The sequence below is a fragment of the Mustela erminea genome, chromosome 7 (assembly GCF_009829155.1).
Source record: "Mustela erminea isolate mMusErm1 chromosome 7, mMusErm1.Pri, whole genome shotgun sequence".
In the NCBI taxonomy this organism is placed as follows: Eukaryota; Metazoa; Chordata; class Mammalia; order Carnivora; family Mustelidae; genus Mustela; species Mustela erminea.
Window position 1 is genome coordinate 15,029,466 of NC_045620.1, and position 22,936 is coordinate 15,052,401.

Here is a 22,936-nt window from a genome sequence, read left to right on the forward strand (position 1 = left end):
CCGAAAATGCTCGCACGAAGTGCGGGGTTCAGGGGACCACTGTCAGACACTGCTTCACCAATAAGCCTCGGGGCAGCGGCTGCCTTCATCAGCCACGCTGGCACAGGGCACAGTCGCCACGGACAGAGTGACGGGCGGCATATGGGATTTTATCACCAGATCTGGACTCAGGCCAGGAACCGGTTTAAACAGATCCCAGAATGGCCGTACTTTATCATGACAGCCGCACCTCACAAGTGGAAAAGCACCTCGAGGATCTGCAATGGTACATCTCTTCACGGTGTGTGAGGATGCTTTGTGCTTGGTCCTGCCAGACTGGGAACGAGAGCCTCCGGGAGAGGACGGCCGATTCCCTGACTTCACCTGAAACGCCACTCCCTGAAGATTCTTTAAACTCCAAAAGAGACACATCAAATGGAGAAGAGATGAGCAGTTGCCAAAAGTCAGGAAAGGCACGGTGGCCGGTGTGACTATCAAAGCCGGCGGGAGTGCACCTTGTGGTGAGGGAAGTGTTCCTTATCCAGATGCGTTCATGTCAACATCCTGGTTGTGGCAGTGCACTAATTCCACAAGACATCACCAGCGCGGAAACGGCACTGTACAAAGGACCTGGACGTGCTATCTCTTGTAACTGCATGGGAACCTGCAATTATCTCACAATGTAAAAAGTAACACAAATAAGGAACATAAATAAGATTTTTTAAAAGGCACATCCATGCCTGAAGGCTACAAAATCCTAGAATAGTATTTAATATGTAATAGGATTTTCCTAAATAAAGAGCAAATGGAAGGGACTGGTGGGTCGGTGAAGGGGAGGAGGCTGCCCCCCTCCAACAGCTGGCCACCTTCTGTGCCTGCATCTGTGCAGTGCGAACAGCACTCCCAGGTGTGAGGTCCCAGCTGCAGCTCTCTGTGTCTCTCTGTGGGTCTCTCTTTTTCTCTGATCCTCTCTTCTTCTCTCTTACACACACACACACACACACACACACACACACACACACACTCGAGCTATTTCACGTTAACAAGGGCACCATCAGGATTGAAACTGTTTTGAAAAAGACCATCAGTGTGGGAACTTTCCAGGTCTTACAGCTTCCAGGCAGGCACAGAAGGGAAGCAATCTGATGAGAGAACACACAAAAGGGTCTATCTGAATCAGTGCGTTTGATATTTAAACCCTGTGACTAGGAAAGTCACAACAGAATTAGGCTCATTTGAGGTACGAAATAAACACGACAAGGCAGACAACACTGAACCAGGAAGTGGGAGCCGCTACACCGGGGCCCTCAACAACAAATCCATGAAGTAAATTGGGGGTGTGGCCCCCACCTCTCTGTTTTGGGCAGCTCGCGTCATTGCCTTCAGCTCTTCCGCTGGTGGCTCATCTCTCCCACCTGAGCATTACACATGTAAGTCAGATTTACTGAATGCCTGCTGTGTGGCAGGTACTCTGCTAAGCACTTTAAAAGCATTTTTTCTTTTTTTAAGATTTTATTTATTTGACAGACAGAGATCACAAGTAGGCAGAGAGGCAGTCAGAGAGAGGAGGAGGAAGCAGACTCCCCGCTGAGCAGAGAGCCTGATGTGGGGCTCAATCCCAGGACCCTGGGATCATGACCTGAGCCGAAGGCAGAGGCTTTAATCCACTGAGCCACCCAGGCGCCCCTAAAAGCATTTTCTAATTTAATCCTCCCAATAACCCAGACATAAATATGATGAGTATCTTGCTTCTAGGTTAAGTGACTTGCCTAGAGTTATGTAGCTCACGAACAGCGCGGCCGGCCCTGAATTCAGGTCTATTGGCTCTCGGTCAGTGTGTCACACTGCCGTCTCTGCCCGCTTTGGTCCCCAGGGCTCCCCGGGCACCTCCCTCCCTGCATATGCTGAGCATCTTTTATATGCTTGACACAGGCTTTCTCTTTCAGGCTCAAATAACCATTAGCGTTATCTCCATTTTAAAGATTAACCAAGACTGAGAGAGTTTGAGGGCCCTTGAAGACTTTCAATCTCACCTTTATTTAGCACATGAAGAAACAAGAGCCCCAGAAAGAGCAGGTGGCTCGCGTAAGGACACAAGGCTAGTTACTGTCAGAGCCGAGATCTGATTCTCAATGCATGGCTCCCTTTAACCACATCGAAGTTGTTGCTCTGAGAAGAACCAACATATAAATAATAGAGTAGAATAGGACTGCCAGGCCCTTTGCTAAATGCCTTTCATGCTTTATCCAACTCTGATCTAGGGGATTCCCAACACTGCAGCTCCTACCAATGTTTTCTACCAACATTTTGCCGAAGTGGAAAAAATTGAAATTGCCCATCAATCCAATTTATAAGCTAACTAACATGTTCTCATACACATAGATGAATGGCTATTACCAAAAAAAAAAAAAAAAAGAAAGGAAAAAAGGAAAAGATTTGGAAAGCTTTTTAAATAACACACATGGTTTCAAACAACATAATCAAAGAACACGTTGAGAGCACCTGTGTGCCATGGCTAGTGCTGGGCACGTGAGAGAAAGAAAATACGGAGCCTCTGAATTAGACAAATGCTTACCACCCGTGCAGGCACAACACTGCTCACATAAGTTGCGTTGTGCGGAGAAAAACAACGGTCTTGTCTTCAGAAAATCTGGATTTAAGAAACCTAACACCATCACTTATTCACCTAGAGTCTCTGAGTCTCACTGTCCCATGTGTGGGGCTAAAATCAACTGCATGAGGATTCTGTGGGAGACAAAGGGGGGAAAACATTCACAGGGACCGACCACACACAGCACATCTTCAATAACTGCTACTTTCATCATCTCCTCAAATTCTACAACCTTAGGAGAGCAAGTGTCCCTGCCAATAAAATTTAAAGTATGACAAGACAAAGACAAAACAGGAGATATTAGTCAAAGGGCACAAAGCTTCACGTAGACAAGAGGACAAGAGATCTATTGGACCACATCGTGCCTGTACCGTACCCTGAAACACTTGCCAAGAAGGTAGATCTTACGTTAAGTATTCCTGACACAACAGCAATAATAATGATAAAGAGCGCACGAGGAAAAGACAAGATGATAAGCAACCAACATGAAGAGGACTAAATGTCCAAGATGTACCACTAAGGTAAGAAGAGTAAATTTACAGAAAAGCTAATATTGAATAGATGACAGAGTCTGAGAGAGGAGAAAGTGGGGACTGACAGGCACTCAGGGACAGAGATATGACCCTCGGAGAGAGGATCGAATGTTTGCCAGGGTCAGCACGACTCCTCCACAAAAGACACCTTTGTTTTCGCAAAGGTGAAAAAGAGGTTATATTTGGTCAAACTGAAAGTTTTCTGAAAATCATAATGCCTTTTTGGTTAGCACGACATTTCCTGAACAACAGCATAGTGACTGTGTAACCCATAGTTACAAAGTAAATAGTGACAGCAGAAGAAGGTAAAAATGAAATCGTTCCAACGAGGGAAAATATTTACATAAATAATTAATGAAATGCAGTCTGTCAATCTATAGCATGTTCTGAATAAGCATGAAAAAAAAAAACCCATCTGAGTCAACTGTAAATACTCCTCTAATATCACAAAATTTCCAGTAATACAAACTAAAGCTGAAACCATTCTTCCTCGTGACTACAGTCTCCAACACATTATCTGAAAGATGATTCCTTTACAGCTTTGTAACTTTAACTGAGTACCTAGTATGTACCTGGAGGTCATAGTTTGTCTTGTTTTGTTTTTTTCCCATGTAAGGAAAGCACCCAGGGATTAACAGAGACAGGAAGGAAACTGGGGATTGGGGTTCTCTGCCTCACTCTGGCATTAAGTAGGAAAGCTGCCTTTTACTATCTCTGGACTTCAGATCCTCAAAGGATGAAAAGCAGAAGAAAACTCACCTTGCCTCCTTCACAGGAACACTGTAAGCATCACCAAACTAAGGAGGAAAGTATGTATGTACTACCCTTAACTATATAAATAATAACTATATAAATGCTATCCTGACCCAATGTGGTGATAACATTACTGATGTTATGATAACATTAGCAAACAAAAGCAGACCATTAGTCTGGGCTTACCTATTCCCTTGGCCTTCTCCTATGTTTGAATTATTTGCTACTGTTCAAAGATATCTATCATTATCCATCTATCTATCTATCTATCTATTTTACTAAAGCAAACTAAAAAGTGGAGTACTAATAAGAAATAATATAATGTGAATTATATTGAAACAAAACAAACATATGAACAGTCTTACAATTCTCTGCTAGAATCCTACCACAGTCCTAAAGATAAACTTGGTTCAAATGACTCCAAAACTCATTTCATTTGATCCTTCCCCTAGCTCCGTGGGAAAAACAGGACAGGTGGTTTTAAGCTTTTCCAGACCACCAATCTGAAAACTCAACAGAAGAGTTTTCACGGTGCCAGAGTCATCCAGCCATCTTCTGGAATGAGTGAACATCCACTCGACTCACTTCACACAACGTCCAACTTTCAAGATGAACTAGTTTTATCACACAAAGGGCACAGCCCTCTCGGGGCCATGAGGAAGTGCCGCACTCGAGAAGTCAGAGGGCGGCCTCTAGTGGCAGCAAACGTGTGCTGCAACAGAAACTGTGAGCGGCAAGATTGGGAAGTCCCCACCAGTGTGTTAACAATTTATGAAATGAGGGGTGGGTGCAAAGAAAAACTCTGGGGACCAGAGAGGTAAGGGAAAGCCAGCAAGCTCTGGGAAGCTCTGAAACCGATAGCCCTGACCACTGTGGGCGATCCATTTCCAACGGGTCAGAGTTAGGGCAGCTTTCCATCCATCCCTTTGGGAGCCCGCTTTCTCTGGGAATGTATTTCTGATTTTAAATGGAAGTCAGTTTGATTCTTCTATACATAACTGTCCAGTTTTCCCAGCACCATTTATTGAAGAGACTGTCTTTTTTCTACTGGATATTTTTTCCTGCTTTGTCTAAGATTATTTGATCATAGAGTTAGCTATATATAGAATGAAATTCAACCATTCTCTTACACCATACACAAAGATAAACTCGGAATGGATAACAGACAGCAATGTGAGGCAGGAATCTATCAAAATCCTAGGGCAGAACATAGGCAGTAACCTCTTCGACATCGGCCACAGCAACTTCTTTCAAGACATGTCTCCAAAGGCAAAGGAAACAAAAGCGAAAATGAACTTTTGGGACTTTATCAAGATCAAAATCTTCTGCATAGCAAAGGAAACAGTCAACAAAACAAAGAGGCAATCCACGGAATGAGAGAAGATATTCGCCAATGACACTACAGACAAAGGGCTGATATCCAAGATCTATAAAGAACTCCTCAAACTCAACACTCAAAAAACAGATAATCACGTCAAAAAATGGGCAGAAGACATGAACAGACACTTCTCCAATGAAGACATACAAATGGATAACAGACACATGAAAAAATGCTCATCATCATTAGCCATCAGGGAGATTCAAATCAAAACCACATTGAGGATGCCTGGGTGGCTTAGTGGGTTAAGCCTCTGCCTTCGGCTCAGGTCATGGTCTCAGGGTCCTGGGATTGAGCCCTGGGATCTCTGCCCAGCAGGGAGCCTGCTTCTCCCTCTCCCTCTGCCTGCCTCTCTGTCTACTTGTGATCTCTCTCTCTGTCAGATAAATAAATAAAATCTTAAAAAAAAAAAAAAACACCATATTGAGATACCACCTTACACCAGTCAGAATGGCCAAAATTAAGACAGTAATTGGTGGGAATGCAAGTTGGCACAGCCACTTTGGAAAACAGTGAGGAGATTCCTTAAGAAATCAAAAATAGAGCTTCCCTATGACCCTGCAATTGCACTACTGGGTAATTACCCCAAAGACAGAGATGTAGTGAAAGTAGTGAAAAGAAGGGCCATCTGTACCCCTTTATAGCAGCAATGGCCACAGCTGCCAAACTGTGGAAATAACCAAGATGCCCTTCAACGGACGAATGGATAAAGAAGATATGGTCCATATATACTATGGAGTATTATGCTTCCATCAGAAAGGATGAATACCCAACTTTTGTATCAACATGGACGGGATTGGAAGAGATTATGCTGAGTGAAATAAGTCAAGCAGAGAGAGTCAATTATCATATGGTTTCACTTAATTGTGGAGCATAAGGAATAACACGGAGGATATTGGGAGAAGGAAAGGAAAAGTAAGTTGGGGGATATCGGAGGGGGAGATGAACCATGAGAGACTGTGCACTCTGAGAAACAAACTGAGGGTTTTGCGGGGTGGTGGATGGGTGAGCCTGGTGGTAGGTACTGTGGAGGGCACGTATTGCATGGAACACTGGGTGTGATGCATAAACAATGAATCTTGGAACGCAGAAAAACTAAAATAAAATTTTAAAAATATAAATAAATACATGGAAGTCGGTGTCAAATCACGAGGGAAAGGGGTTTCCTGCAGTTTAATCCAAGGGCAATGTTTGAGGAAAGGCAGGGGAGGGGCGGAAAGGAGGAGGAAGTTCATGTCCATCACATGCTTTATGTTGAAGGCACTTTATATGCACCCCCACACTTAATTCTCCTGCACACACCAAATCCATCTGACAGGGGCTAGCAATACCTCCATGTGGCAGACAAGGAAACTGAGGCACAGAGGAAAAGAAACTAGCCCACAATGATACCCAGTAAAGCGATGCCATCACAACTGGAACTATAAAGGTCGACCATGGAGATGTTATGTACCAGCCGTACTGCCTCAGCCAAAACAGAGGTCACTTAGGTACAGGTACATATGGACCCAATGCAACCCTGTGAGACCTTCCGAACAAGTGTGAATTATAATATTTTCTGGTCTAAAAACTAGGATGTACAGAATGACCAAAACACCCAATGAGCTATTTCTTTCTCAGTAGCATGTCAATAAATTACCACCCGCCGTTCCTCCTGTCTGAATACTCTTCTCCACACCTATTGTTCCCTACATTGTCACCTCAAAATCTCAGTCACAACAGCACTGAATGCCAACAGTAAGACGAGAAAGGAAAAGAGACACACCTCCCATTCCGAGTTAGTGCTACTGGGGGTAAACGTCATCAAAGACAAAAGATGCTGGATTCTGTTCTGTTTCATTTGAGTGGCAGAGCATCGGGATTTTTAAGTACCTGTGCTCACGTCGGGAGAGGGACTGATACAAGGAATATATCTCAGGTAATGAAAAAATTCCACATCATGGTTTTTCCTTTAAAGGCATGAGGCTGTATGAGCAAATACTGCTTTCAGAATTCTAAAAGAGATCCTTTTTCAGATGAGGGTGAGAAAACTGGCATAAATCTCCTTGTCTCAACACTGCATGTCCCAGGAATACAGATTACTGAAGCGTCAAGAGCCCATGTCAGAACAAAATGGAAGATGAAGCTGAGAAGGAAGACTGGGAAAGTATCTCTGAAGCTCAAAGAAGAGTGAACAAAGATGCATTTGGTGAATGAGATCACAATTTCAAAGTCATAGATGTGGAGTCAGCAGTAAGAAAAATAATTTACAATCCCCTTGGCTAAGAACTTCAAGCTCTTGCCTTCTAGACTAATAATTAATTTACATTAAAAATACATTATAATACACTAAAATACACTAAAAATACACTTAAAAAGTCTCTGAAACCTTCTAACTGATGAAGAATAAATAATACTAAACTTTTTCTTTTCAAACTTCAAATTTTTAGCAAAATTAAAGGAACTAAACCAAACCTAGCTTTGGTTGTAAGGAGATTGATACTTAAGAATTTTCAGGTTCCGATTACAGCGATTAGGAAATCCAGTCCTCCAGGAACCTCTTCACTTGTTAATACCAACCCAGGAACATTCTGATACCTCCAGCGTCTAATAATGTTTGCCAGGAGACTGATTACTCACCTTCCATTATACAGGGGTTATATCTATATCAGAGCCTAATTAGTTTATATAAACAGCCCCAGACTGTGGCAGAGAGACACCTCTGAAGAAACCTGCTTGTTACTAATAAAACAGAAAACAAACAAAAACATTAAGTACCGGGGCGCCTGGGTGGCTCAGTGGGTTAAGCCGCTGCCTTCGGCTCAGGTCATGATCTCGGGGTCCTGGGATCGAGTCCCGCATCGGGCTCTCTGCTCAGCAGGGAGTCTGCTTCCTCCTCTCTCTCTCTCTGCCTGCCTCTCTGCCTACTTGTGATTTCTCTCTGTCAAATAAATAAATAAAATCTTTAAAAAAAAAAAAAAAAAAAAAAAAACATTAAGTACCAAAAAAAAGGTATAAAAAAGGCTCAAAGTATGTGACTTGCTTCTTAAAATTGAAAGGCTAAAGCATGACCTTACAAAAGTGACACCTATTAGAATAAGTTTAATTCTCTGCTTATGAATAGGTTTATGAAGTGATCAACTTTAAAATTCCTTGCAAACAACTTAAATGTCTATTGACAGAGAGGACTGGCTGAATAAACTATCATTCACCCATACAACAGAATTATAAGCATCAGAAAAAAAGGAATGAGGACCATCTCTATACAATGCTATGGAGTAATTTCTAGGTTATATAGTTAACTGAAATCAGGTAGGTGAAAGTGTGTAAACTGCTTATCTAAGAATGGGAGTAAATATACATGTATTTGTAAATATATATAATCAAAATGTAACAACAAAAAAGGGAGGAAATAGTAGAAGGTTTAGGGATGGAAGCTAAGTGCAAATAAGTCTGTTTTGTAGATATACCGTTGGAACTGAATAGTTTATATAATTACAAACTGAAGTAATAAAAAGTAATATTTAAAAATAGAAAACAAAACAACAAATCTATCTGCCTATTGTGTCTGTAGCATAACGGTGTAGACAGAAATTATTGCAAGTGACTTTAAAATATAGTGATTTGACTGCATCTCAGCTGGGATATGGCCCAAGGACAAAGAGAACTGCAATACAAATGTTAAATTGTTTCCAGTGATTATTGTTGGTGGAACTGTTGGTATTGTGATTCTGGGGACAGCTTGTGTATTGTGGGACATAAAGCAGATAAACAGTTATACTCTTGCTGATGGGAAGTGAGATGTTTAGCATGAGGGAATGAGTTACAGATGTAGGATCAGTGTGGTCATAAGTGCAAGCCCTGTGGTATGGAACTTGTACTAGAAATAGCAAAAGAACTCATGAGTTTGTAATAAACGTACTTTCTGGTTTTATCCACTGAAAAGGCCTAGGAAAAAAATGACCTAACTGCAATGAGCACACCTTGTACCCAGACTCTGGTCTCTAAATACCATTTCCCACTAAAAGGAAACATAAAGTTCCCTCAAAAAATGGCTGCTTCCAAGAACTTAAAAAAAGAAAGAGGGTAGAATGGTGGTTGCTAGGGGCTGCGGGGGAGGGGAAAAGGAAAGATGTTGGTCAAAGGGTACAAAGCTTCCAATAATAAGATGAGTAAGTTCTGGTGATCTGATGTATGACATGGTGACTATAATTAACAATACTGTTTCACACACTTGAAAGCTGTTAAGGGAATAGATCGTAAAGCTTATCAACACACACACAAACGAAGGTAATTACATGCAGGGATAAGAGTATAACTAAACTGATTGTGGTAATCATTTCACAATACATACATATGTGTATCAAATCACCATGCTGTACATCTTCAATTTAACATATGTTCTCTGCTCATAATGTCTCGATAAACCTTAAAAACTGTGGCTATGAGCTTCATCATACTAGAAAGAAAGGAAGCCATGAGAAAAACTACGGGGGTACAGACATCGTTAAACTGGATTTTTTTTTTTTTTAAAGAACAAACTCCTGGGATCACATCAAGATGGAAGAATTTAAACATAAAAAAATAATAGCTTCAAGGATTGAAACACACCAAATATTTTAAATCCATTTTGTTATTTTTCCTATATAAATTATAGCTGAGATTACATAATTAATGATGCACTTCACTACAGAAATATTTCAGTTGGCAAATGGCAAAGGAATGATCAAATGTCACCACTTTGCAACCACAGATGAAATAATGCATCCAGGCAATGGCCCTCCGAGGCTGATACAAGAGAAAAACAGAGATGAGCATATATCCGGGTATATTCTGAACCTCCTGATGGAAGTACACGTGCCATCTATGAACTATCCTTGCCAAAAGGAACTGAGTTTAATCTGAGCAACGTTCTAGATCAGCAGTTCTCTGAGAGTAGACTGCAGACCCCGGGAAGCCCTGCACACCCTCTTAAGGAACTAAGAGATCCAACTATTTTCCTATGAATATTGAGATATTATTTGCCTTTTCTACTGTGTTGGCATTTGCACTGACGATACAAAGGCAACATGGAGTGAAACTGCCAGTCGCTCTGTAGGAATCAAGTGGGACCAAAGGGCCCTAGCAGCTATTACGTTCTTCAGGACCACAGGCTCCAGCTGAAAAACCAACCACCAACCAACCAATCAAAAAACAATCCCCTGAAGAATGTCCTTGGTGAAGGAGTAAAAAGTATCAATTTTATTTAAGTTCAACCTTTGAGTATATGTATGTCTTTTTAATATTATCCGTGATAAAATGGGAAGTTTGCACTGGACTCTGATGGTCATCTTGAAGCAAAGCGCTAGTGCAAATAAGCCATGGTCTAAACTAGCCGCTTTCCTCATGGAACCATGTTTACTTGAAAGAATGACAAATCGGTTTTTTGGACTTGGGTGCCTGGAAGCCATTTTCTCAACAATGAGCAAAGCGAGGACTGTTATCAGGAGAAACACCAGAGAGTGTTTTTTGCCAATGATAAAATTCAAACTTTTAGACACTGAGGTTTTATCCTGTCAATGGAGGCTGGGAAATTTAAGGATGTGCACTAGTCTTTTAAAATGCTTTTCAAAGCAAATGGATAATAAATTCAAAAAGTATTTGGGGAGTCCTTTTGTTTCTATAAAATGGCAAATAAAGTTTGAAGTTCCCAGAAAATATCAAGATCCATTCATTTAAACAGGAGTAAATAAAACATCTTTGGTACCATACTGATCATGATATTTTTTTTCTTTTAAGATTTTCATTCATTTATTTGACAGACAGAGATCAGGAGGCAGAGAGGCAAGCAGAGAGAGGAGGAAGCAGGCTCCCTGCTGAGCAGACAGTCCCACTTGGGGCTCGATCCCAGAACCCTGAGATAATGACCTGAGCCGAAGGCAGAGGCTTAACCCGCTGAGCCACCCAGGTGCCCCTGATCACGATTTTAAACCACAAATATAGTAATAGTAATTCCCACCTCCCACCAAATCTCTAATTTCTAAAATGTATAACCAAAAGCAAAAAGTACAGCTTCGTAAACAATGAGCGATCAACTATGTCCTGACAGCTTCATAAAGCTTCTTTATAAAAACCCACAGAAATCTCTATTCCACAATCGTATTTGGAGCTCTGATCTAGGAAAGAAGGGTTAAGATGAAGTCTCATGAAATCATAAGCTGTTGTCACCCTCCCAGGGAAACCTCAGGGCTAAAATTCATCCTCCCCTCCCACAAAGAGCCATGTGAATGGCTTTAACTACCCGGGGAATCCAGACAATCAATCTCGTTCAGGTTCTGTTACTTTTATCATATTAATTTTGAATTGACAGTTCAATGGTTTTATATTCTTATTGGGCCCATTATCACACAACTTCAGAGAGGTATTAATGCTTAGCTCTTTGGGCTGCATTAGGAATCTATTTTTAATTTCTCTGATACACTCAGAAAAAATCTAAAAGAGTACTAAATACTTCCCAAAAGAGAAGGGCACAGTGGGCATGATTTACTTCATTGAAGAGCTGGCCTTCAGTCCACACCTCTCTGCACACACCCCCCCACCCTCTGGGCCTGAAATACACTCTCTTTGTACTTCCTGGTATCCCACATTCCTCAAGGCCTCCACACACACACTGCCCAGTCTAAGGCCCTCTCCCTCCTCTAGCTCAGGAATTCCTATTGTCTTTCAAAAACACACTTCAAATGAGACTTCCTGATGCTTTCCTTCCCTGGGGTTCCTGCTGGGGTTCTTGCTCCCTCTTCTGGGCTCCTACAGCAATTTTTATATGCACTTTATTAAGAGAATTGACCACAATAGCCTAGAGAAGGTGGTTAAGAGGATGGGCTTCAACAGACAAATAGATAAAGAAGATGTGGTCCATCTACACAATGGAATATTACTCAGCCATCAGAAAGGATGATACCCAACTTTTACACCAACATGGATGGGACTGGAGGAGATGATGCTGAGTGAAATAAGTCAAAGGAGAGAAAGTCAATTATCATATGGTTTCACTTATTTGTGGAACATAAGGAATAGCATGGAGGACTTTAGGAGAAAGAAGGGAAAAATGAAGGTGGGAGGGAATCAGAGGGGGAGATGAACCACGAGACACCGTGCACTCTGAGAAATAAACTGAGGGTTTTAGCGGGGAGGCGGGTGGGGGGCCGGGTGAGCCTGGTGGTGGTTATTAAGGAGGGCACGCACTGCATGGAGCACTGGGTGTTACACGCAAACAATGAATCATGGAACACTACATCAAAAACTAATGATGTGGGGCACCTGGGTGGCTCAGTGGGTTAAAGCCTCTGCCTTCGGCTCAGGTCATGATCCCAGGGTCCTGGGATCAAGCCCCGCATCGGGCTCTCTGCTCAGCAGGGAGCCTGCTTCCCCCACTCTCTCTCTCTCTCTCTGCCTGCCTCTCTGCCTACTTCTGATCTGTCAAATAAATAAATAAATAAAATCTTAAAAAAAAAAAAACTAATGATGTACTGTTCGGTGACTAACATAATTTTTAAAAAAAGGAGGACCCAATTGTGCCACTTCCTATCCGTGCAACTGTAGTCCATTACCTTCTCCCTTTGAGCCCCAGTTTGCTTATCCGTAAAATGGCAACAATATTACCTGCCTTCTGGGATGGTTATAAGGACTGAGCTAATACATATAAAGGACTTAGTCCAATGCCTGCTATTGGTATCATAAATTCTCAATAAATGTAAATTATTATTAGCAAAATGTATCAAAGTTATTCGATTATCTGTCTTTTCTGCCACACTACCAACTCTCTCAGGGTAGTTACTATTTGTTGAATTAATTCAGAGACTAGATCAGTGTTTAATCAAAAATAGTGTGCTAACTTTAAGCCAGGCAACTGCTGGGTGTTAGGAATACAAAGATGAGTTAAGTCAAGCCCTGGCTGTCAAGGACCTTGGAATCTTGCCTGTTGACACAAGGTATACATGAGGACTTCAGTGAATGGACTGAGCTCCTGGGGGTCTGCTGCTATCAATTCTGTTTACAGAATGAGTCATAAGAAATCTGGAAATAACTTCATTTGAATAAACAGGAAACTTACTCTTAAAGCTAATATATCCCAAGAGCTAATAATCAACTATACTTGCAAAGTTATTAAGATTGAAAAGTACTAATCACCTAGCTCTGCAGAAGCTCTAACTCTATTTAGACGAAAACCAAGAAAATCTATGTAGAATTTTTAACACATCTCATTGTGCTTTTTAAAAATTTTTAAGCAAATAATATATTCTCACTGTATCAAGTTAAAACTAAAGTTCTCCTCAAAGGTAATGACTCATCAAATAATTTCATAAGCTGTGTTTTATCTCTGCAGTTGCATGTGTACATATATACAGAAATATGTAGTGTGTTTTGTGGTTATTAAAATTTTATAGAAATGATATCAGAGTTTGCATCACTTTGCATTTTATTGTTACTACACAGTTTCCAATATATACACAAGTATGTTTCTCGACTGTTCTCTATACCACTAATCTGTGTTCTATTCTTGTGCCAATTATCTGTGTATTCAGTGTTGTGGTTTTGTACACTTTGACATCTGGTGGTATATGTCCAACCTCACTGTTTTTGTTCAAAAACATCTTGGATACTTTATCTTTCCATATAGGAAGTAACAATGGCACAATGTTTCGATATCTATGTATCTAGGTTTTCAAGCATAGAAGCATAGAGATGTCAAATCATAAATAATATTCTCTTACGGCTCAAACATTCCTCTATCTTTAGTAACACTCCCTCCCCTTTGCTCTTCAGTTTTTTGGGAACTTCTTTTCAACTTGATCGACTCTGCCAAAAGTCAGGTTCCTTTATAAGAAGCAATGTTTAGTTTTACTCATCAACTTTGTTGTTTTTTTCTAATTCACTGAATTGTGTTTATCTTTATCCTATTGTGTCTCATCTACAATCCTTCTTGCATTCTAAAAAGAAAATACATTTAAGGCTATAACTCTTCCTCTGAGTACCACTGTTGCTGCAACTTAGGGGTAAGTTTAATTTACAGAAATCTGAATTCTGTGGGGTACTTGTAATTCATTTCTAAATAGTTTACAATTTCTATTTTATCTTGTGAACAAATACTTGGAGATATACTCTTACACTTCCAAGTGGAACAAAGTGGTTTTAGCCACTTTATTACTAATTTCTACTTCTCTTGTGTGACAGTCAGTGAATGTGGCCTGTGTGATTTCTGTATGAGACTTCTTTCTGAGCATTCTAAAACATAGTCAGATTTTGCAAATATTCCATATATGTTTTAAAAGTGTCATGGATACTTGAAAAATGTTTCTATTTTCTGTTTTATCGATCTTGTTAATTGTGGTAACTTTCTTTTTAAATCTAACTGGAATGTCCATTTTTGAGAGAACACTAAGCCTTCATCTATGACTGCCATTTTCTCTTTACTGCTTTTATTCCTTGCAGTTTGGGAGAAGTCCACATGCTTACAAAAGTTCACAACTTAGGTCTTCCAGTCAAGTACCCCTTCCAGCAATATAAAATGTATCTTTCCCCATGTAATAGTCCTTTGTTTTGGATTCAATTTTACTGGATATTAATATTGTTTCACCTACTTCCTTTTAGGGAGGATTTTTCCCAGTGCGCATTTCTCCCATCTTCTATTTTAAACTTTTCAGTGATATTTTATTTTAGTTATATCTCTTATAAACAAGATTTAGCTGGATTTTGACTGTAATTTTGGCATCAGGGTGATTTTTAAAAAAGATTTTTATTTATTTGAGAGAGAGAGAGCGCGCACACACGAGGAGGGAGAAGGAGAAGCAGGTTCCTTGCTTGAAGCCTGATGTGGGGCTCCATGCCAGGACCCTAGGATCATGAACTGAGCTGAAGGCAGACGATCAACCGACTGAACCACCCAGGCACCCCTCAAGGGGATTTTAATTTGCTCACAGGTACTGTGATCAATGAAGTGTTTACATTAGGGCTGCTGTCCTCAGGGTCACTCTGCTCCAGCCACACCTACCACATCCTGCTTGGGGGCCTTTGTACTTGCTGCCCCTCCCTCTTCATTCAAGTCTTAACTGAATGTCTCCTCATGCTGAAAGGCATACTATCTCATATTATCCCTTTACTGTGGCTCTTTTTTTCTTTATATAGCATTATTACCTGAGCACATAGACTACCTGACCTAAAGTCTTTCCCTCACCTCTGCCCATCCCCCCCCAAACCCCACACCCCATAAGCTCATGGGCAGGGCAGCCTCATCTCTCCCATTCAACACCCCCACCCCACCCCCCACTAACCATCCCCCCAACTGACCCCCATCCTGGCACTCCACCACCTTAGATTAAAAGGTGTATTGAAAGACTGAAACTGTATTTCTGGAGGATTCATGAGCCAAACTGGATTTAAGTTTACAGCCTTTTGTGGCTTTAAGAATGACAAAGTGGGAGGCTCTGAACTCTCCTAGAATTCACTACCTGCAATCTGTTTATGGACTATCAGATACCAACTTTAGTGAATATTGCATTTTCACGCATTTATACTTTTGCCACAATACATATTAAACGTTAAAGGAAACTTTTGCTTTTCCAACATGGCAAATAAAGTAATTCAATTTCAAAAATGCAGAAGTACTCAATTTCAGATGAAAATATGAAGGTTTTTGTCAGTGTTGAATTCTACCATTCCTGACGAAATTACTTCCTATTTGCCATTTTGGGCAAAAAGTTCATTTCAAAATAGCAATTCCCTTCATAGGAAGAAAATCTTTTTCATAATTAAAATCTGTTAAATGTATTACATTTCATAACTAAATACTGTTAAATGCCTATTGGGAAATCAGAGAGTCTCTAAGAGCTTTCTGGGGGAGATGTGTTGGCCAATCTTATATACAACCTTCTACAAACTAGGTGAAATTATTTAGAATACTTTCTTTATTCAACAGTTCGGCTCTTTCTTTGCCAAATGTCACTTACCAAAGGACTTTTTCCTTATTTTATTTTTCTTTGATGCCTTCAACAGGAGTACAGAAGACACAAAGGGAGAGTAAAAAGGAAACTAAAAAACCATTCAATGCTATTAAACACGAATACGTCCTTATCTCTGAGTTTCAATAGTTCCTACTAGGAAAGAAAGACGAAACTTATATAAAAATATGCTACACTCTAAAAACCACGTAGACCAGAATTTAGCAAGGTAGAATCACACATAAGGTAGGTTAGAACACAGAGATTACTCAGTGCTGACCTCAGAGACTCTGATGCAGTTGAGTCTGGGATGGGCCTGAGAGTCTGCATTTCTAACAAGTTTCCAGGTGATGCTGACACTGCTGGTCTGGGGATGACACTTTAAGAAACTGTCTGCAGAAGTGCCTGGGTGGCTCAGTGGGTTAAAGCCTCTGCCTTCAGCTCAGGTCATGATCCCAGGGTCCTGGGATTGAGCCCCACATGGGGCTCTCTGCTCAGCGGGGAACCTGCTTCCTCCTCTCTCTCTGCCTGCCTCTCTGCCTACTTATGATCTCTGTCTGTCAAATAAATTTTTAAAAATCTTAAAAAAAAAAAAAAAAAGAAAGAAAGAAACTGTCTGCAGCTGTTATTTCAAATGCTTGATTTCACGTTAAGGTAAGTGCTATCTAGCAAGAATACCATGGCATCAAAATCCTTTTCAGGGGCTCCTGAGCGGCTCAGTTGGTGAAGCGTCTGCCTTTGGCTCAGGTCACAATCCCAGGGTCCTGGCATGGAGCTCCACATTGGGCCTTCTGCTCAGCAGGGAGTCTGCTTCTCCCTCTCCCTCTGACCCCCACCCCACCCCGTTTGGGCATGCTCAAGCATGCTCTCTCTCTCTCTCTCTCCCCCTGTCTCAAATAAATAAATAAAATCTTAGAATAAAATAATTTTCACTTGATCTTTGGTATTTTTTGGAATAGCAGCTCAGGTACACCCCACCTAAACTTTCTTTCACTGCTTAGTTTGCGATTCTCTTAAAAGAAAAATTATAAATTAATTCTGTTGAAATTTTGACAGTAAAAACAGAATAAAATTTTATATGGGAGGATGGGGTTGGTTCAGGCCCAATGTGGATATAGACATAGCCAGAGGGTTTACAGCAAGAATCCCAGTGTCGAATGCCCCTAAATGCCGGACAGGCCAGTTAATACAAATGAAGCAGGCCAGACATCGAGAAGAACCGGCCCTAAGGAGGGCAGCTCTTGCTCAGCAACAGACAACCCTCCTCCGACCATGCAGGTTTATTATGGGCAGGTCTTCCAAGTTTGCAAAATGAGCCAGAGAGCCAACATTTTATTTAAAAGCTCTCAATTTTTATATACAGGCAGCTACTGAGAGATTTGGGAGCACTACACAGAGCACACAAGAAGGCCTGTGGGCTGGATGCTGCTAGTTTGTAAGCGCTGGTGTACAGGGTGCCCTCAGGACCTCCTCCCACACTGGCCAGGCATTACCCAGGCTGGGCAATGTGCTCACCCACTCCTGGTGCTCAGGGCCACTCCCTCCAGCAGTCACCTCCTTCCAGAATGGGAAGCATGCTATGCTCTCAAAAGACCCACGAAAGCCCTCTGCACAAGTACCTTGCAAATAAGTTCTCTGCCGGTGATCCTAGTCAGGAAAATAAGTTCTCTGCCAGTGATCCTAGTCAAGAAAACTACAGCAGAGAGAAGTGATTCTTCAAACACTGGGACTACGGATCTGAAAGCAATGATTAGGGAGCCTGGGTGGCTCAGTCAGTTAAGCCTCTGCCTTTGGCTCAGGTCATGATCTCAGGGTCCTGGGATCGAGTCCAGCATCGGGCTCCCTGCTCAGTGGGGGGATCTGCTTCTTCCTCTGCCTGCAGTTCCCCCTCTGACAAATAGATAAATGAAAGCAATGATTAGAATGGCTGGACTTTCAGGATCTCTAACTACTATAACATTAAGAGAGAGAGAGAGAGAAAGGAAACTATAGCTAGGAATACAGATTTCAGGATTCTGAGGCTTTCCGTCACAATGATGGTACAATGGTATCTGCTTTCCAGAAGTTCTTTCATCTTTGCCTAGAGACTCACTAAACTGAGTAAGTCCTTACAAATATGCCGAAGACAACTATGTGGGCAACAGAGAACAGCAAAAATGATTCAAATTTCACGACTCGACTAATAACGGACTGAACAAAGAGTTGACAGTAACAGGTGATGCTGAACAAGTAAATGAAGGCACACGTGGTAAAGCAAATGAAGCTGGGCTCTGCCGTGGCTTTAGTGACCATCAGTGTCCTGGCCTCAGGTGACTTATTCCGGTCCTCAAACGCTCTCCATCGCTAGCAGTATCCGCTGTGGCATTCCTGCTGCTGGACGACACTAGACATTATGTTATGGAAGGACGACGTCATGCCCTTGAGGCCAGGGAGTAGGAGAATGGAAAGCCAGGCCTAGAAAGGCCTCCCAGAATCCGGTGATGATGCCCAATCTGAGTTCTTTTATAAACACCAACAGAACCATGACAGAACTTAAGAGTATAAAAGTTAAAAATCCCTAAAGAGAAGATTCTTTTCCAAAAATATTCAGAAAAGGAATGCAGACTCCTTAGCTTACTTTCCCCCCCATTTCTTATTGCCTCTACTCATTAAATCTCTGTGAACACTAACAAGTGGCTGTGGTTGAGGGAGAATGTTCCACTGCAGAGAAAGGAAAAACACATCCAGTTTTTCATAAGAAACTGTGGAACAACTTAATATTCATCCTCAGGCAAAATTCAGAGTAATCCTCTCAGAGACCCTAAAATTAGGAAAATGATTACCAGAACAGCCAAGACGCTACAAACCAGCATGAACTGCCCGCCGGTCGAACTCTTAAATAGAAAGTCACAATCCCAAACAAATGATGAAAGATGGTGTGTACACACTCGGTGAGTATTTCTTTGACCAATAACAATTCCAATCTCGACAAAAAGAAAAATGGCAAGTGAATAAAGGATTTTTAAAGCAAAGAAGATGCCACCAATCAGGAGCCCCAGAAGTGCTCAAGTGTCCATCAAAATGTCGTCTCAAACTCATGAGGCCCTCAGGCCAGGGCTGCTGCCAGCATGGCCAGGGGCCTGCACTGCACTAGAAGATGCTCTGACCCTTTCGGTGAAGTGACAGAAGTGGGTGTGCGAGGCGGCAAAGAACCTTCCCCAGCAGACAGCACCGTCCACTTCCAGCACTACTTACAAACTCATAGTCTCCATCCTGTGGCACTTTCCAGTCAGAGGAGTTCCTCAGGGGAGCAGGTACACTCTGGCCGAAGCTGTTGATCTGATTTTCCTTTTCTTTTTGTTCGAAGTATTCAAGGAAAGATGGTCTGGCAGGCTGCATGGTCTCATCCCTTCCTGAAAACCAAGAAGAGTAGAAGATGAAAAATGGTATCATTATTTCAGAGAAGTTTAATAAATATGTCTGTCTCCAGATGGGCTTTAGCCTCTGTGTCGGTGGTTTTTTGTTGGGTAACACGTCTATGAGAATCTAGTGAAAACTGCAGGGAAATGCACAAATGCTCACTCCAAATGCTTCTTGTGGAATTTCAGAGGATTCATGGGCCCCTAAAATGCAAATGCCCCCTTTTTCTGGGTGGAGAGATTTGGGTGATGTAACAACTCTGAGTAAGCTGCAAATAGTACTTTGTGGGTCTCCTCGAGCAAAAAAAAAAGTTCCTATGATATTTAGACTGCAAACAGAGAAGCGAGCAAAGATATGGACTTATCATCTAGAGACACAACATTTTCCATAGCTAACGGAGTAGGGAAGGGGAATAATACAGTAGGGTGACTTCCCTTGGATATTCTCATGCTCCAGTTGGACTAATATTTGCATAAAAAAGCAAATATAAGTAAATCATACTGCATCCACTCCAGAAAATATTATGTAACTTTTAAAACCCTATTTACAAATGACTTACAATAAGGCTAGAAGTTGAAGATAGGATACAGTATTATATACAGAGTATAATCTCAACTCTGAAAAATCATATACATAGGAGAAAAAAGAGTGGAGGAAAATGTACCAAAATGTTAACAGGATTTGTCTCTCACAGTGGATCTCAAGATCTCACGGGGAGATCTTGTAAGCTGGGGTGGTCAAGGAAGACTGGTAAAGGGTGCTTAGGTTGGGCTCCAAACCTCCCTGAGGAAAGGATCAACAGTTATTAGCAGCAGCTGGAAAACGGAGCAGAATACAGCAGTTAATGGTTAGTAACTGGTGGCGAAAAGAATAATTTTACCTGGCACGCCTTAACAGCCTAGCTAGCTGAATGTACCCACTTCACAGAAGTTCTGCTTCTGATTAGTATTCTAATATTAGAAAGTACGGAAGTTTTTTCCAGGGCTTTCCATGAACATGTAGGTTTATACTGCCTTCTTCCCCAGTAACCAGGAAAAAAGACCAAAAAGGTGCAGAGCTCTAAGAAGTGGATGGGGAGGGGTCTAGAAGATAAAAGCCAGCATGCGCTTCTCTCCAGACATCCTTGTTCTGTGCACTCTTATCTCCCGACGTCTGCCCTGTCCAGCTTCAGGCCGGCATCCTGACTGCCTCTCAGACATTTGTCATCTCACTTTGACCGCTGCCAAGTTCAAGAGCAGCCAATCCCAGACTTGCCCACTTCCAAATGCTGCAAGAAGCCTACTTTACTTCACTGTTGCCTCCTCACTTATTAGTGATGAAACACAGTGTTTACTAAGACCAGTCAATGAATACGACTGAATGTGTGTTGTTTTGTTTGTTCTAGGTCCAATAATATTAAGTGCTTTTCAGGCTCTTTAATTTTTTATTTTTTTAAAGATTTTACTTATTTATTTGACAGATCACAAGTAGGCAGAGAGGCAGGCAGAGAGAGAGGAGGAAGCAGGCTCCCTGCTGAGCAGAGAGTCCGATGTGGGGCTCAATCCCAGGACCCAGAAATCATGACCTGAGCCGAAGGCAGAGGCTTTAACCCACTAAGTCACCCAGGTGCTCATGCTCATTTGTTTTTAAGTTAAATTTAAGGTATTATTTCATAATCTAATTCTGAAGGAACCACACCAAAATAAAACTTGTCCAAGTGAAGGTGTTTTGGATTTACTGTCCAGTCCTTTTGTTCAGTCCGCTCCTCTGGGCCCAGCACCAACCCTGCAGCAAGCCGACACACAGGCCTTCACATACAGCGAGAGAACCTAGGGAGCCTCCTGCATGCACACTAAGGCAGTGGTGTGCCGACTTCCCCCTGCAGACGGCAAACAATGCTCTCTTGGATGGAATCTCCCGCTAGACAGGCCAACCGGACAAACGGAACAGAAAGTCCTGAAACAAAACAGAGAGCCCAAACGGCTTTTCAAAGAGCTAGTTAGTTAGAAAAAGACTGAATTGGGTCCACACCTCACACCCTAAATCAGGAAAACTCCACATGGGTAAAGGCTCTGATTTTAAGAACAGGAACCATAAACACTGCAAGAAAACTTGTGTGGATGCACTTGAAACTGGGTGTGGTTTCTGACGATGACAGAAATCCAGATGCAATGAAAAATGGATAAATAAAAACCTTTTGTGTGAAGAAAACACCATACATTTTTAAAAATGAGTAAGCACACACACAAGCCAAGACAAAAGACAACTGGCGAACTGGATGAAAATATTTGCAACAAGTACCATATTTTTTTTTTAAAGAATCTTCTTTAAAAAAATTTGAGAGTTCTTGGTATTAGGCAGATAAGTTCCTACACACACACACACACACACACACACACACACACACAATTCCTAAAAATCTACCAAAAGAAGACCAAACAAGGTAGAAAAGTGGGCTTTTGAACAAAGTTGACTTTTGAACAAAGCAGGGGTTAGGGCACCGACCCCCACGCAGTTGAAAATCATGTATACCTTCTGACTCCCCCAAAACTTAACTACTAATAGCCTACTGTTGACTGAAGCCTTACTGATAACATCAATAGTCGATGAACTTACATTTTGTGTGTTTTAAGTGTTACATACTGTATTTTTATAATAAAGGAAGCTAAATAAAAAGTTATTAAGAAAATCATAAGGAAGGAAAAGGAGAGAAGGAAAAGGAGAAGAAAATACACTTACAGTACTATATTGTATTTATAAAAAAAAAAAAACCCAAAACTGCGTTAAGTGGACCCACAGAGTTCAAACTCTGTTTCTGTTCAAACTCTTGTTGTTCAACTGTATATATACAAAGTAATCCAATTAGTCCTTACACATGAAACAAAATGCTTAGGGTCACACACAGTAAGAGAAACTCAAATCAAAACTATTGAGAGATGAGATTTCTTACACTTCAAAAGGACATTGAAAAGCCTGACAATAGCTGACCTGCTGGGAAGGCTGTGGGGACACAGGCACACTCATCCACTGCAGAACTAGCACGCAAAATAGTACAGGCTCTACAAAGGGGATCTGGCAATAGCTGAACACCAAAGTATGAAACAGGGGAACGAACAAAGAATCTGGGTGTACTGTATTTGAACTGCACGTATGAACACGAGTTCATAATTTAAAAAAAAATTCCAAGCATCTTTCATTAAGAAGCCTTAAAACAATAACACCTCATTATCAATGAGCACACCTGGTGCTCAGATCTTGGTATGCAAATACCATCTCCCACTCAAAGGAACTAAGGCTTCTTACGGAAAACAGCTGACTCCTGGTTTAGGGCAGGAAAAGTACCAAGTCG

General features: G+C 41.4%; 1 protein-coding gene across 5 annotated transcripts in view; it reads right to left on the reverse strand.

The window, feature by feature from the left end:
• The window catches only part of STK4 (serine/threonine kinase 4), a 95,404-nt gene that overhangs the window by 24,327 nt on the left and 48,141 nt on the right, over positions 1 to 22,936 (reverse strand). For 3 of the 5 annotated variants that reach the window (XM_032350558.1, XM_032350561.1, XM_032350562.1), the window contains one exon: positions 19,444 to 19,601. In XM_032350558.1, the coding sequence (XP_032206449.1) occupies positions 19,444 to 19,601 (158 nt within the window). Of the gene's footprint in view, positions 1 to 7,953; positions 7,966 to 19,443; positions 19,602 to 22,936 lie in introns of all 5 variants that reach the window. The other 2 variants (XM_032350559.1, XM_032350560.1) reach the window with 1 other exon arrangement.